General features: G+C 35.9%; 1 protein-coding gene across 5 annotated transcripts in view; it reads right to left on the bottom strand.

Annotated features, from left to right (window-relative positions):
- The window catches only part of SPATA5 (spermatogenesis associated 5), a 335,078-nt gene that overhangs the window by 231,854 nt on the left and 85,968 nt on the right, over positions 1-17,256 (bottom strand). For 4 of the 5 annotated variants that reach the window (XM_032412773.1, XM_032412774.1, XM_032412776.1 and 1 more), the window contains 2 exons: positions 16,926-16,979; positions 15,299-15,378 (listed from right to left, as the gene is read on the bottom strand). In XM_032412773.1, coding sequence (XP_032268664.1) covers positions 15,299-15,378; positions 16,926-16,979 — 134 coding nt within the window. Of the gene's footprint in view, positions 1-13,614; positions 14,150-15,298; positions 15,379-16,925; positions 16,980-17,256 lie in introns of those variants that run through there. The other variant, XM_032412777.1, reaches the window with a different exon arrangement.

Raw genomic sequence — 17,256 nt, 5'->3', positions numbered from 1 at the left:
CGTGCACAAGTAGGAGGGGCTGAGGGAGATGGAGAGAGAAAGTCAAGCAGACTCAGTGCTGAGCCCAAGACGGGGCTCCATCTCATCACCCTGAGATCACAACCTGAACCAAAACCAAGAGTCAGACACTTTAACTGACTGTGCCACCCAGGAGCCCCACCAATGCATTATTTTTAATAATTCATTTCCAATACCACAAAACTCTTAAACTGAAGAAATCTAACTTATGTTAGACTAACTTTGAAAAAAAATTCTAGAGAAAAGAAAAACTGTATCATATTCCACAATATTCCATATATTTAAAATTCTACCTATGTTGTGCAGCTGACAATAACGTTTAATAATTAAACATTTGAAGAGTCTATTAAAATCAGAGATTTCTTAAGATTCCTTGCTCACCTTATTGGGATGACTTAAAAATAATCTCCTGAACAAGATCTCTGATTCCCATTAAAAAAAAAAAAAAATTAAGCTCTTCAGTTCCTGATAAACCATCTGCTTATAGTATTAAAACTCAGTATATATTCTGCTTGCACAAGGCAGTTTATCTGTGCCTTACCTAAAGCCTCATGAATATGGAGAGTTCTGATCTCTCCCAGAAGATGTGAGGGAAAACCTTCATAAGTAATTACAAAAAATACCTACTGTTCACTGAATACCTCCCAGATACTGTGTTAATAATGAATGACACGTATTTAACTTGCTCTGTGCCATGCATCCCATGTACTACTTTATTCATCCCAATAACAGCACTGTGAGGTAAATACTACTTTTATTCTCATCATATACATATAAGAAAACTGAGGCACAGAGAGGTTGAGTAATTTGCCCAAGATTCCACAGCTAGCAAATGGCAGAGGCAGGATCTGAATACATATCTACTTGATTCCAGAGTCTATACTCTTTCCATAATACTATAAAGCATAAATAACTTCAGAGTTTTGCAAACCATATACACTAATGTGCCAAAGTAAGGTTGAAATATCTATAATAGCCATCTTTTAAACCATCACACAGTGAGGGGGGAGACCTATTGATTACAGTTGAAAGAAAACATTTAACTGTACTGAAGAAATAGATGCCAATTAAGAAGAAATAACCACCAAAATTCAAAACCTGAAAGCAAAAACTAATGAATGTCAAAAATCAATAATGCCTTGAGTTTTCTAGCTTAAAACTATGCTGTCAGAGTATGATCAATATTCAGCATGAACCTGACAGTAAATAAGCTATTTTAGATTAACAGGATATCCTATAAAAGTAGAGACATAGATAGTGAATTCTATTCTCCAGCTGTCCTAAGCTCTGGAAGCTGCATGTGCTCTGCATAACTGTAGCTTTGTATAAACTGTTAACATAGAGAATGACATAAAAGTATGTATTTTTCCATTTTGCCATGACTTCCACTAAAATTCCAAGCTAACAAAGGCAATACTCATTACATCTGTATAGTTTTAACTAAAACACAATGTTAGAGAAACAAGTGATCCTTAACCTCACAGTTCAATTTACTCTTTGCCAAAAGCAATTTTTTTAAGAGAATTTTTTTCACATTCCTGGACATCCCCACACTATTGTCATGAACATAATCCAATAAAATAAATAATAAGGAAAATTAATATATGTTGGCTCAAACTAATTTTCTGAAAAAAAGCGGTCTAATAATTGAAGCAGAGAAAATGCTTCTAAACGTGCATCATTTCTTAGTGCCGTAGATCTAGAAATGGTGACACAGAAAATTAAAATTCTGTAATTATTATAATGAATTATTTTTTTAAAGTTTTTATTTAATTTCCACTTAGTTAACATACTGCATAATATTAGTTTCAGGTATACAACACAGTGATTCAACACTGCCATACAACACAAGGTGCTCATCAAAACGAGTGTACTCTTAATCCCCATCACACACACACACACACCCATCTCCCACCCAACTGACTTCTGGGAACCATCAGTTTGTTTTCTACAGCCAAGAGTCTGTTTTTTGGTTTGCCCTGCCCCCTTTTCCTTTGCTCATTTGTTCTGTTTCTTAAACTCCACATATAAGTGAAATCATATAGTATTTGTCTTTCTCTGACTGACTTATTACACTTAGCATAATACTCTTTAGTTCCATCCATGTCCTTGCAAATGGCAAGATTTCATTCTTTTCTATGGCTAATATTCTATTGTATATATATACCACATCTTCTCTATCCATTTATCAGTCAATGGACACTTGGATTGTTTCCATAATTTGGCTATTGTAGACAATGCTGGTATAAAGACTGGGGTGCATGTATCCTTTGGAATTAGTATTTTTGTATTCTTTGGATAAGTAACTAGTACAGCAATTGCTGGATCACATGGTAGTTCTATTTTTAACTTTTTGAGGAACCTCCATACTGTTTTCCAGAGTGGCTGCACCTGTTTGCGTTCCCATCAACAGTACAAGAGGGTTCCCCTTTCTCCACATCCTCACCAACACCTGTTCTATCCTGTGTTGTTGTTAGCCATTCTGACAGGTGTGAGGTGGTTTCTCATTGCAGTTTTGATTTGCATTCCCCTGATAATGAGTGATGTTGAACATCTTTTCATATGTCTGTTGACCATCTGTATGTCTTCTTTGGAAAAACATCTATTCACGTCTTCTGCCCATTTTTAACTGGATTATTCATTTGGGGGGTGTTTAGTTTAATACATTCTTTACATATTTTGGATACTAACCCTTTATCAGATATGTCATTTGCATTTCTCCTCCTATTCCATAAGCTGCCTTTTAGCTTTGTTGATTGTTTCCTTTGCTGTGCAGGTTTTTAGTTTGATGAAATCCCAATACTTTATTTTTGCTTTTGTTTCCCTTGCCTCAGGAGACATATCTAGAAAAAATTTACTAAAGCCAATGTCAAAGAAGTTATGGCCTGGGTTTACTCCTCGGAGTTTTATGATTTCAGATCTCACATTTAGGTCTTTAATCCATTTTGAATTTATTTTTGTGTATGGTGTAAGAAAGTAGTCCAGTTTCATTCTTCTGCATGTTGCTGTCCAGTTTTCCCAACACCATTTGTTGAAGAGATGGTCTTTTTCTCACTGTATATTCTTTCCTGCTTTGTTGAAGATTAACTGACCATACCTGTGGGTTCTTTTCCGGGTTTTCTATTCTGTTCTATTGAATCTGTGTGTCTGTTTTTATGCCAGTGTCATACTGTTTTGGTTACTAACAGCTTTGTAATATAACGTGAAGTCTGGAATTGTGATGCCTCCAGGCTTTTCTTTTTAAAGGTTGCTTTGGCTATTCAGGATCTTTTGTGGTTCCATACAAATTCTAGGATTATTTGTTCTAGGGGCGCCTGGGTGGCTCAGTCGTTAAGCATCTGCATTCAGCTCAGGTCATGATCCCATGGTCCTGGGATCGAGCCCCGCATCGGGCTCCCTGCTCAGCGGGAAGCCTGCTTCTCCCTCTCCCACTGCCCCCTGCTTGTGTTCCCTCTCTCGCTGTCTCTCTCTCTGTCAAATAAATAAATAAAATCTTAAAAAAAAAAAAAAAAAAGGATTATTTGTTCTAGTTCTGTGAAAAATGCTGGTGGTATTTTTTTAAATTTTATTTTATTATGTTAATCGCCATACATTTCATCATTAGTTTTTGATGTAGTGTTCCATGATTCATTGTTTGCGTAAACACCCAGTGCTCCATTCAATATGTGCCCTCTTTAATACCCATCACCAGGCTAACCCATCCACCCCCTCCCCTCTAGAACCCTCAGTTTGTTTCTCAGAGTCCATAGTCTCTCATGGTTTGCCTCCCCCTCTGATTTTCTCCCCTTCATTTTTCCCTTCCTACTATCTTCTTTTTTTTTTTTTAACATATAATGTATTATTTGTTTCAGAGGTACAGGTCTGTGATTCATCAGTCTTACACTATTCACAGCACTCACCATAGCACATACCCTCCCCAATGTCTATCACCCAGCCACCCCATCCCTCCCACCCCCCACCACTCCAGCAACCCTCAGTTTGTTTCCTGAGATTAAGAATTCCTCGTATCAGTGAGGTCATATGATACATGTCTTTCTCTGATTGACTTATTCGCTTCGCATAATACCCTCTAGTTCCATCCACGTCGTTGCAAATGGCAAGATTTTGTTTTTTGTGGGTTTTTTGATGGCTGCATAATATTCCATTGTATATATATACCACATCTTCTTTATCCATTCATCTGTTGATGGACATCTTGGCTCTTTCCATTGTTTGGCTACTGTGGACATTGCTGCTATAAACATTGGGGTGCACATACCCCTTCGGATCACTACATTTGTATACAATGTATTTGTATACATTGTATCTACATTCGTATCACTACATTACCCAGTAGTAATGCTAGTGGTATTTTGATAGGGATTGCATTAAATGTGTAGATGCTTTGGGCAGTATAGACATTTTCATAATATGTGTTTCCAATCCATGAACATGAAATGTCTTTCCATTTTTTGTGACATCGTCAATTTCTTTTATCAATGTTTTATAGTTTTCAGAGTATAGGTCTTTCACCTCTTTGGTTAGGATTATTCCTAGGTATCGTATTATTTTTGGTGCAATTGTAAATGGGACTGATTCCTTAATTTCTCTTTCTGCTGCTTCATTATGTTGTATGGCATTACCCTGATATCAAAACCAGGTAAAGACACCACAAAAAAAGAGAACTAAAGGCCATTATCCCTGATGAACACAGATGCAAAAATTCTCAAAAAAATACTAGCAAACCAAATCCGACAATACCTTAAAAAAATCATTCACCACGATCAAGTGGGATTTATTCCTGGGTTGCAAGGGTGATTCAATCGCTAATCAATCAACGTGATATACCACATTAATGAAAGGATAAAAACCATATGAATATTTCAATAGATGCAGAAAAAGCACCTGCCAAAATACAACAACGATTCATGAGGAAAACCCTCAACAAAGTAGGTTTAGAGGGAACACAATAAAGGCCATATATGAAAAACCCCCACAACTAATTCCCATCTAAATGGGGAAAAACAGAGAGCTTTTCCTCTACAGTCAGGAACAAGACAGGGATGTCCACTCTCACCACTGTTACTTAACATAGTACTGGAAGTCCTAGTCACAGCAATCAGACAACAAAAAGAAATAAAGACATCCAAATGAGCCAGGAAGAAGTAAAACTTTCACTATTTGCAGATGACATGTTACTCTATATATAGAAAACTTGAAAGATTCAACCAAAAAACTGTTAGAACTGATAAATGAATTCAGTTAAAGTCATAGGATATAATGAACTATTATATAATATGAAGTTTTAAAAATCATCCCAGTAAAGCCTTCACTGGTTAGTACTCATTGGGAAGGTTGCTTTGAATTTGGGAAAGAGCTTTGATAGTCATTAAGCTTGAGTTCAAATACCAGCTCTACCACTTATTTTTTTGTGTAATCTTATGGAAAAGGTACTTAAATCTCTTTGAACCTCAGTTTTCTCAAAACATGGGTAGGCTCATACCTTCCTCAAAATTAGATAAAATGTATAAAGGCTCTAGCACAACACTCAGCACAAAGAAAATGTTAACAGGTAGGCATTATAAGCATTATCATTATTATAATTATCACTGTTATAATTGGCTTAAGCAAGAAATCCATAACTTCTTAAAGTTATCTTAACAAATAAACTAATAAGGGGGAGACTGGTATATAAATGGTTGCTGACACCACTGGTAGAAGATTTTCAGAAGTTAGTATAGCACAGGTCAGTACATACATCCAGATTCATATTGTCAGTTCCCTACCTAGATTTACTTACAACATGGTAGAAAGTTATCAAACTTCCTTAATTTTGCCATGAAAACCACCAACATAATACTAAAATAAGAACTGATCTTCTGAAGCTCTTCATAACTATTAGGCATACCCAAGCCAGTAAGCCTAATAAACTAAACTAAGATACTTTGTTTCTGTAAGACGTATTAGTAGGAGATTGCTATACATTGGTACTTAAAGTTCTTTACATTTTATTTATTTATTTTTTTAAAAGATTTTATTTATCTGACAGAGGGAGACACAGCGAGCGAGGGAACATAAGCAGGGGGAGTGAGAGAGGGAGAAGCAGGCTTCCTGCTGAGCAGGGAGCCCGATGCGGGGCTCGATCCCAGGACCCTGAGATCATGACCTGAGCCGAAGGCAGACGCTTAACGACTGAGCCACCCAGGCGCCCTGAGTTCTTTACATTTTAATGTTAACTGTGTATTAGCTGTTCAAATGTAATAGTAGCTTGGGCTCCTCAGAGTCCTCAAGGAATGACTTATTTTGAATAGCTAAAATTTCCAGATAAGAATATTTTTATATTTCTCAGATTTTTTTTAAAAAATTTTTTTAAAAAAATGAAAAACCTCCTAAAACAAATATAATACATTATAAGATTGTGTTCGCAGATACAGAAATGTTTGGATCAAGAAACACTAATTAGAAGAAAATCTCTACTTGTTTGATTTCTTGGATCTATACCAACAGAAGTTCTCTTCATCTGTTTTTTTCTGCTCTCTTTTGCCTTCTAAATGAACTTAGCTTTTTTTTTTTTTTTTTTTTTTTTTTTTGCGTGGAGGGGGATGGATACTGATTCAGGATCTTCATTTGTATGCTCTAAGTATAGCTATAGACACCTAGGATTTGGAACCCAAAGACTTGGGTGCTTGCTTACTTGAGAAAAAACTTGATTAAAATAAGTTGGACTACAATAAAATAAGTCTTACTGAATAGGCTTCTGGGTAGAGGGTAACTTGGTGACCCTTCTACAAAATTAATTAGTATACCAAGGCAGGCAAGAATCTTTTTCAAAATGTCTCCTCACTGACTTAAAAATATGATCTTCATTATTATTGCTATCCTTTGTTATCATTTGATTACATTGCTATCAGGTACATTATAAAGAATATTTATCATCCTGTATCCTTAGCACAACTGACAAAGTTTGGTGAGTCCAGCCCCACTTTCAGAGTTAGTGTGTATAAAAACTATTGAATTTTTTTGAAAAAAGTATCACTTAGCACTTCATTTAATTCTTTTTAGAGCTCTTTGACAGGTGAATATATTCCAGAGCTTACAAATGCTTCTTTATAATGAAGATAATGGTGCTTCTGTGAACATTAGACAGGTGAGAAAAATTCTGAAAGATAGTCTCAGTGTTTAATTTTAAAAGAAAATTGATTCACAAAAGACACTAAAACATAGTGAAGTCAGACTCCGCTAACAACCAGCTAAGTGAACCTAATCTCTAGTTTCTCTAAGCCTTCATTCCCTTATTCAAAAAATAAATGTCTGGGTGCTTCTTTGCTAGGCACCATGCTAGACATCTGAGATAAGAGCACAAAGATATTATTGTTCCCTTGAGGACTTTGTAATTACTGGCATGTATGAATAAGGGAGTCAAATTAGAAAATATATAGAGTGATAGATAGATCCTTAGAGTTTTAAAATTCTGCATTCTGTGTTGGTATTGTGTAGCCCCAAGAAAATTTATTTAATTCATTATTTTTAAAAATATATTCATATTCAAAAACTTATTACTGACACCTCCAACTGGCACTTTTAAACAGAAAGAAGTGAAACTCCTACTTGTCCAATTTGCTATTTGTTATAAGAGCAAATGGTGGCTGTATTTAATGTTGATGATTAGGTGAAGGAAATTCTTTGGATTCCCATTACCCATGCTTCCTTTGCCCTTTATTTTCACAGATCATTGAGAGTTAGCTGGAGAATAGCATAGTGAAAATGTTTTATGGGCTGAGAAATATTCTTGGCTGACTTTCAAAGCTGCAGTAGGAAACAAAACCATAAAACTGACATCCTAGGAAATCAAAACCAACTCCAAGAAAAAGTTTAAAAACAAATGTGTAATCACTAACATAATGAAATGATTTTATAAAACTTTATTATCTGCTACAGATAGGCAACACAACAATGGAAAAAAGATGTTCAGCTGTAGAAAATATTGAAGTTAGGCTTTCCTAAAACATTAATTCTCTTTTCCCTTCAGAAGTCAAGCCCCTTTTCCAAATTATTCCTATTCAAAAGTCTTACAGTGCCATGGACCGAAGGGATGTTTATGATATCTTAAAGTTGGTCAGTAAACTATAGCCACAGGCTAAATGTGGCCAGCCAACTGTTTTCTTACTTGATTACATATTCTCCATGGCTGCTTTTGCACTACAGCAGCAGAGATGAAGAAGTGCAATAGAGACCATGGACCAAAAAGACAAAAATACTTACTAACTGGCCTGTTACAGAAAAGGTGTGCCAACCACTAGCCTAAGAAGATCTCACTGCCGTGATGGCAGTGATTAAACAGATTTTATTCTTAAATACGAAAATTTTCACAAAAATGATATATACATCTCCTTTTCAACTCCTTCAATAAAATAAAATGCCCCATCATTTGCCCCTTGACATGATTTCTAAATTACAGACCAGCGTCTCATCTATCCAAGTTAAATTTTTTCCAGTATACATTTTTAAATGTCATGGAGTTCTAAATGGTAGGCATCTGACTTTGTTTCTTAAAACTACCTCCCACGGGCCCCTGGGTGGCTCAGTCGGTTAAGCGGCTGCCTTCGGCTCAGGTCATGATCCCAGGGTCCCGGGATCGAGTCCCGTATCAGGCTCCCTGCTCTGCAGGGAGCCTGCTTCTCCCTCTCCATCCGCCTGCTTCTCTGCCCACTTGTGCTCTCTATCTCTCTGTCAAATAAATAAATAAAATCTTTAAAAAAAAAAAAAAAAAACTACCTCCCACACCCCCATAGTCAGTATTCATGCTTGGAAGAGACCTAAGAAAGGCCTACAGAAGGCTAGCCAAACACACACTACTCTGAACACAAGCATTACCTATGATAATTTTCTTAGTGCGTGTGAAACACAAGCAAGCTTTCATTTCAAAGATAAGACAGCCATAATGAGACCTATGTGTCCTACAACAACAAAAAATAATTGCCAATTTCCAATAAAGTGCTGCAACAGACCATCTCTCTAAGGAAAGTTGTACCTTTAATCTGTGGTATAGTATTCAGCCACAGCGCACAGACAAAACACAAAACAAAAAACAGTCATAGAACTCTGCTATACTTTATGGAACCATTATAATGAAAAATGTTATACGTTATCTTCTTTTGCTCTCTTTTCCCCAGCACTTGTTTAATATTAAGAGTTTACAAATGTGAAAACTGTTATATATGAGGCAATTAAGTATAAATTAGGAAAATCTGCATACCAGGAACTAGGCATTTAATTTAGGAACTTGAAATACAGATTTACAAAAGAGTGATTAAAAGTATTTAATAAGCGGTTAGAGTTTCTTAAACATAAAAACTATTCTTTAAATATTTAGATACATGAGAATTTTTACTACAACATAAACACACTTTTTCTATTTCAAATCCTGATAGCATAAGAGGCAACAGTAGTACAGTTCAAAGAGCACTGAATCAGAAGACATGAATTCTAGTCTTGTCCAGGCCACAAAGGCATTATGTGCCACTTGTCTTAAAATCTAGGTGCTTCTGTTGCCTAGAAGAACAAAAGTTGCACTATATGACTTCTAAGAACTTTTTCAGCTATAAAATTTTATGATTTTATGAAATTTTTAAAACTACCACAAATATCACATTAGAAAAATGTATAACCCTCCTTGAAAGTGTCGTTTAGAGAAATGATAGCCACAAAAATTTCTTCTACAGTGCTTAGTGTCGTGAATTCACTGAATTCACCTGAAATCTGGATATGCTGTTAGAAGAGGGTAGTCCATCTCCTGATCATTATTTTAAAATTCAGAGCTCTTTTCAGAATGTTGCTAAGCCTGAAACCTTCCTTTTCAATGAAAGCTGACTCAGAACTTCTTACTTTTTCCACAACCACTCCAAGTACCAATTGCGGACGATTAAGTGCAATAACAAGAAAGTAGTTAATATCACAGATTCTCCAACACCTCACAGAAGCTATCATTCAGTCAGCTTTTAACTGGGCACTTAATCTTTTTCATTTTTCTATATATTTAATCATCTTTTTTACATTCTGGTCATAAAACAATATCCTGAACATTTTTTATATTTAAAAGCACTGACTTTATAAAACAGAATAGATTATCTTCTTTCTCCCAAATAACAGTTACTATCTTTCTTCTATTTCTTTTTTTAAGATTTTATTTATTTGAGAGAGAGAGAGAGAATGTATGCGTGCACGTGAACCAAGCAGATTCTCTGCTGAGTGCAGAGCCCGACACGGGGCTCGATCCCATGACCCAGGAGATTGTGACCTGAGCTGAAACCAAGAGTCAGATGCTCAAGTGACTGTGCCACCCAGGCACTCCACTTTCTTCTATTTCTAAGATACAACCTTTTTTTCATATTTTAAATTTTTGAAATCAGATGTCTCTTGGAGTTGGTGACTTCTTGGCACCATATCACAGTTTAAGGCTACATTTTTCATCAGTAATGGTACATACAATAATGATGTGTCTTACAACTAAAGGCATCTTAGATCGATGAAACGCCATAGTACCTGTCATCTGTAGAATATTTTTTCTAATTTCCCGAATGTTTCAGTTTCATCCACTAGAATGTAAACTCTGTTGGGACAGGATTCATTTCTATGTCTATTACTATATTTCTATCTATATGGAAATAATTACTATTAGTAGTAGAATATCTATGCAGACATTACAAGAAACACTAAAGTTTTTTAAGCAGTTACTAAAATGCCAGGTACTGTGTCAAGCACTTTATGTGTATTTAATTCTAACAACCTAAAATTTGTTAGTACTATCATCTCCAATTTACAAATGAAGAAAAAAGGCATAGAGAGGTTAAGGAAATTAAGGAAATTGCCCTAGGTACTGTTCACTGTTTTATCCCCAACATAAAGCCTGCTGCAGACTAAGCATTCAATAAATATTTACTGAACAAGTGAATGAATGAGAAATGTAACAACAGCCCAGTTAGACAAACAGGGTCGTTACTAAAGTCACAGAGAAAATGCACAATAAATACAAGCTTGAAAGGTTAACTACTTATACCTGGAATCCTAGCATCTGTGGTATGGTAGCTGAGTCAAAAAGTGGCTCAGAGTATCTGTTCTGAGTCAAAATACCTAAATTCAAATCCCAGCTCTGCTCTTAGTGATACATGACCTTGAGCTAAGGTATTTATGCATCTATACATCTAAGCTTTCTCACCTGTAAAATGGAGATGAAAACAGGACCTATACCTTCTAAGGTTGTTGTGACGATTAGAAGTTAGAACAAAAAAAAGACCATAACATAGTGAGTGAGGTCCAAACAAAGAGAGTCACATTATTTGGAAGTTAATTAAACAAACAAGATGAGCCTCTTTAGCTCCAGAGGTATGTTCCTGATTTCGAACCTCTTCTAATCCTGCTTGAGGTTTGGCATTACCAGGCAATCAATGTCAGCAAATGAGGATAATTTAGGATCCCGGGACTAGCTAGAATGTCCTAGACAGAGAAAGTTCTTCCTAGGCATCTCTAGATTAGTCAGTGGCCATTTTCTCCATCAGAGGGGACTGGGCTAAGAGAATACAGCATATGGGGACTCGTTCTATATCTCTCCACTTCTGAGGACAAGACTGCTGCCTAAGACAAGGCTGACTGATGATTTACTGCTCAGCTTGCTCTCTCCTCCTGACTATGGCCCTGAAAAGGGTAAATATTTAAGCTAGTTGGGAGGTGAGGCAGAGTACTGGAGCCAATTGTCAACTGTATAATATCCTACCTTGCATTAAAGCAGGGGACTTTCAGGGGCGCCTGGGTGGCTCAGTCGTTAAGCGTCTGCCTTCGGCTCAGGTCATGATCCCAGGGTCCTGGGATCGAGTCCCACATCGGGCTCCCTGTTCGGCGGGAAGCCTGCTTCTCCCTCTCCCACTCGCCCTGCTTGTGTTCCTGCTCTCGCTATCTGTCTGTCTGTCAAATAAATAAAATCTTAAAAAAAAAAAAAAAAAAGCAGGGGACTTTCTGTGAGTTTCTTTACCTATAAAGCACTTAGAATAGTTTCTAGTACCTAACAAGCACTAAATGAATATTACCTAATATCATTATTAGCCCAGTATAATTTAAATCTCTTCCCTACCTCAGTGCTTTTGCAGACTAAGCATTCAATAAATATAATATAAAATATAAAAATAAATAATCCCTGATATAATATCTATTTTCCAAAGAGCTCTGCTACTTTAACAGCATTTTCAATTCTCCCAAGTCTTACAGAGATCATCAAAGCACTTCATAAAGGGAATCTTATAACATTTTCTCCAACTCACAATATGAATTCAGAACACCCATAATTTAAATGGCATTCAGAAAAAAAGTAAACAACAGGCTTATTTATTTTTCAAATCAAGAAATTTAATGGGGACAGGGAGGAGGAGAAAATAGTGGTTGTAACTGGATACTTTTATAAGCATGAAAAAATCTTTCGTTCTGAAAGCACAAATATTTCTAAAACTAAGCAAACAATATATCAATGCTTTATTTACAATGTGCTTCCTGGCTGCAAACCTCAGTTTCATGGCTAACTTGAGTAACTTCAAATAGTCAAAATAATTGATTTAACACACACAGGTAACAGGGACTAGAGTATATCATAATTCTCTGCTCAATTTGTTAAGCATTTTAAGTTTAGAAATTAAAATCTTGATAAGAAGAAACAGTCTTTTTATGCACTGTCATTTTTTTTTTTTTTTTTTTTTAAAGATTTTTATTTATTTGAGAGAGAGCGAGCACATGAGAGGGGGGAGGGTCAGAGGGAGAAGCAGACTCCCCGCCGAGCAGGGAGCCCGATGCGGGACTCGATCCAGGGACTCCAGGATCATGACCCGAGCCGAAGGCAGTCGCTCAACCAACTGAGCCACCCAGGCGCCCCTGCACTGTCATTTTTTAACCAGTCATATGGGTTTGACCTGAATGTTATCATAGAAAACATAAAAAGAATAAACAAATTAAAGCAATAACTATTCTATAGCCCAATATTATGTAGAGATGCCTCCTAGTTTATGGAGTTCTTAATCTTTCTATGTTTTCTATTTCTTTAACAATGCATAAAATTGGTTTAGTATCTTGGGAATTTTATACTTTTGGTATCTATCAATAGCTGTTTTTTTCAATTTCTAGGAACTGTCCAATTCAAATAGCTGAAGAACAAAAATATAAATGTGGAGGTTTTATATGTTTCGGTTTTTAAGTGCCAGCCATTCTAATTAGATAAACAATCACTTTCTAGGCAATGCTGGCCATCACACAATTCTAAAAAACAAAAACAGGAAAAAAAAAAAAACCACAAGAGAAAACAGACTATCACTCTTTGAGATTCTTATGGCTATAAAAAACAATCTTGTAAGACTTAGTGCACCTAAGATAACAGCCAAGTCTCTACTTTGGACCATTAGCATTACGTTTGTTTATCAGCCTCATTGTTGTGTTGTTGTTTTGTTGTTTTGTTTTGTTGTTTTGTTGTTTCCTTCCTTCCTCCCTCCGTTCCTTCCTTCTTTTAAGTACGCTCCACACTCAGCGTGGAGCCCAACGGGGGGACTTGAACTCATGACCCTGAGATCAAGACCAGAGCTGAGATATCAAGAGTTAGACACTTAACTGAGCCACCCCGGCACCCCTCATTGTTGTTTTCTGAAACATCAATGAACCTGACCAAAAATTTTTCTATACAAAGGAAACACCATAGAATTTATTTGACCTTGGTTTGAATAAGACACTGAGGGAGGGAGGTATACAATACATAATATGATGAAGACTATTAGGGGAAATGATATCTGGAGGCTGCAAATCACTAGCATCTCTAAAATATTTGCAAATTCCTACTGGGCCAAATTGCCTGCAAAAATAGGATATTCCTATCAAGTGCCCTGTCTGGTTTCTCACACCATTTTATTTTAAAAGCATTTTATGAGAACTCTGCTACATATACTACCTCCCATCTGGTTCATATTTAACAGTGTAACCCACCTGTTCCTTTTTAGGCTCCAAAAATGTCTCTGATGTCACATAAATGTGGCAGGTCACACTGCTTCAGCAAACTTCTCTGGCTTCTTTTTCTTCTCTTGTAGTTAAGGTGAACTTGAGCTATTTGTAACCTTTTGTGACACCTCACCTCAGAAGTAATAAAAGAGTCCAAGTACTTCAACTCATAAAATAAAAAGACCAGTAGGTATTTATAGGATATCAAATGGGTAGAGTGAAGAGCAGGGCAGACTACCTCCTAATAATAGTCTCCTAATGACAGTTCATATTCTCATCTGATGAGGCAGCTCTACCTGGGAAGGAAGAGAGCACCAATGCCTCTTACAGACTTTAATACTGGGAACCCTAAAGGTGCCTTCTACCATCACTGTAATTACCATCAGCAAAACTTTAAGATTTTATTTATTTATTTGTCAGAGAGAGAGAGAGCACAAGCAGGGGGAGCAGCAGGCAGAGGGAGAAGCAGGCTCTCCAATGAGCAGGGAGCCCGATGCAGGACTCCATCCCAGGACCCTGGGATCATGACCTGAGCCAAAGGCAGATGCTTAACCGACTGAGCCACCCAGGCATCCCAAGCAAAACTTTTCTAATCAATATATCCATCAAGAAGGTATGCACAAAGCACACAAATTAACATTCTCCACATGAAGTACTTGTAATATATAATCCTTAAAAGGACCTCTAAACATTTGTAGAAGAAAAAAATGCATACTTGTAAACAGTTCAGATACACACACACACACGCATACACACACACATATATACATCTGTATACATATATATATGTATATATACACACACCTGTTTAAAATGATACAATCTTTATTGCTTGAGATTCAGGAACAAAACTATTAATACTAATTTTTATTCCACTGTAACTATATTTTAGGAAACATAATCCAGAGAATACTAAAATCAGTAAAATAACACCTTTATTATAATTGGTTTTACTGTATTGTATAATTATTCTTAATGGAATTTTATTTACATTTATCATATGTATATAACAACCCAAATATTGACAGGCAGTACTAGGGGTCTCTGTAAATAATAAGCTATAAAAATTAACTTAAATGCCCCAAATGGATATCAGTGTTTTAAAAAAAATGTATATGAAAGTATTATAAAGTGATAATATGAAATAGTTGGGTGTAAGAGAAAAAAACTATGTGAATTATAAAAATGCTTTATTTAGGCTAAATGTATTAATAAATAAAATTTGTGTATGAAATGCTACTTACTTTACAATGTAATTGCCAATATTTTAAATATTTCTTACCTGCCCCTTTCAACTGCTAAGGCATCAAGTTCATCAAAGAAAATAATGGAAGGGGCCACTGCTCTCGCTTTTCGGAAGATCTGGTGAAAAGAGTGCCATATTAGCTAAAGATCAGCAAACTTCAGAAAATTCTGCAGTTGGCTTTTGTTTGAAAACTATGTTAGGAACTAAATCTATTACATGCAAGTCAACCAGCCTAATCGTGACCTTCGCCGGTAACTTCTCTAAACTTCAATTTCTACATCTAAAAAATGGAGATAATGATAAATACTTGCCTCAGAAGATTATTTTAAGAACTGAGTTAAAAAAAGAATGCAAAGCATTTAGCACAATGCCTGTAACATAGTAAGAGCTCAGTAAATGACAGCTATTATTAACAATCATAAACACGTTTAAAAAAAAATCATAAACATGTAAAATCAATTATAGCTTAGCATATAAAATACCCATAAACCCAAAAGCCACACTCCTTGCTCATTCCTCTGAAGACTGTGCAGGAAAGTAATGGTTGATGTAAAGCCAGAACAAGAAAAATGACCAAACCTTGGAAGAGCACAGACTGATTAGACTAGAAGTCTATCAGACTACCAACAATAGGGACTGGCCAAATAGCCACAGGGGCAAAATGTGGAAACAGGCTAGAAAAAGTCAGCACAGGCAGAAAGAAATCCAAACGTGTGTTATCTGTAACCTAGGCCCCGATTTTCTGGTCACAAGGATCACTACCATAAAAATAAAGAACAGTTACCAAAACATTAATATTAATAAACACTGTCTTTTTCTTATTGTAATCAATGATGATACTGTTGTTAATGTTTCCTACAATTAACACTATCTATATTTTAAAGGAAAAAAAAAGAACAAAAAGTAACTTAAGATTTTTTCTTAGATGAAAAACCAAGTATTCCAATCTCTAATACTCTTGGGTTGGCACCCAGGTATTCACAAATGGGAGACCATCCATTCCATTGCTGTTAGTGTGTTCTTGTCCTTGCTTAGCTTCTGTAAGAATACAGGGTGTCTGTGTGAGGCAGGCCAACCCCTGCCTAGGAAAGCCAAGACCTGTGGTCAAATTGCTGTAGCTACCCAACTCCAAGTGCCCTGATTTTGCATGAATTTACCAGTTGTGCAGCTTCCACAATATGAATGAGTGGCCTATCAATTAGGCACTGGCTTTAAATCTTAGAAGGGGGGATGCATTGTCTAAATCACCAGGCAAAGGTAAAATAATTAAAATAAGGAGAGTACAGTGAAATTTTCATATACTAAGGCTTATTCAATTTAAAGGACTACATAATTTAAAGGATTTAAATCTCATTCTGAGATCAAGCAATCTTTGTAAGTACAGATTTTTTTTTTTTTTTAATGAAATGACGGCAGTTGTTAAAAATCTTCATTTGGTAAGACTGAAGGCTGGTAGTATTATGATGTTTAAACACAAAGTATTGTAGATGATCGAAACTGCATTTTTAAATAATAAAATAATGTTTGCCTGAAGAACAAATATAGCAGAATTTAGATTTGGAAATTTCAGAATCTATAACCCAAAACAAAATGCAGACCATATAGAAGGACAGAAGGATGGTTCCCCTATGCAGAGTTCCACTTCAAGGCATAATCATCTTACCTCTCTAACTGCTCTTTCAGATTCACCAACATATTTATTCATTAATTCAGGCCCCTGCATGAAAAGAAAACAACTGTTCAATGTCCTGGTAAATGCAACCACATGTATGTCTTTAGATGAAAGAGAAAATGAATACATAAAAGAAGAAAAAGAGGAAAAAAATAAAAATCTGCTCTTAACTAAATTGGCTCCTTTAGCATACTTATTTTCATTGGGTGTTATCTATGCCTCAAATATTAAAAATATTTCCAAAATATTTTGGAACATATTCCAAAAACTATACATCAATGCAAAGGAAAGGCTGTGACTAAACATAATAGTTTAACTTCTT

The sequence above is a fragment of the Phoca vitulina genome, unplaced genomic scaffold (assembly GCF_004348235.1).
Source record: "Phoca vitulina isolate PV1807 unplaced genomic scaffold, GSC_HSeal_1.0 scaffold14, whole genome shotgun sequence".
Classification (NCBI taxonomy): domain Eukaryota; kingdom Metazoa; phylum Chordata; class Mammalia; order Carnivora; family Phocidae; genus Phoca; species Phoca vitulina.
This window is presented reverse-complemented; position numbering and strand designations above follow the sequence as displayed.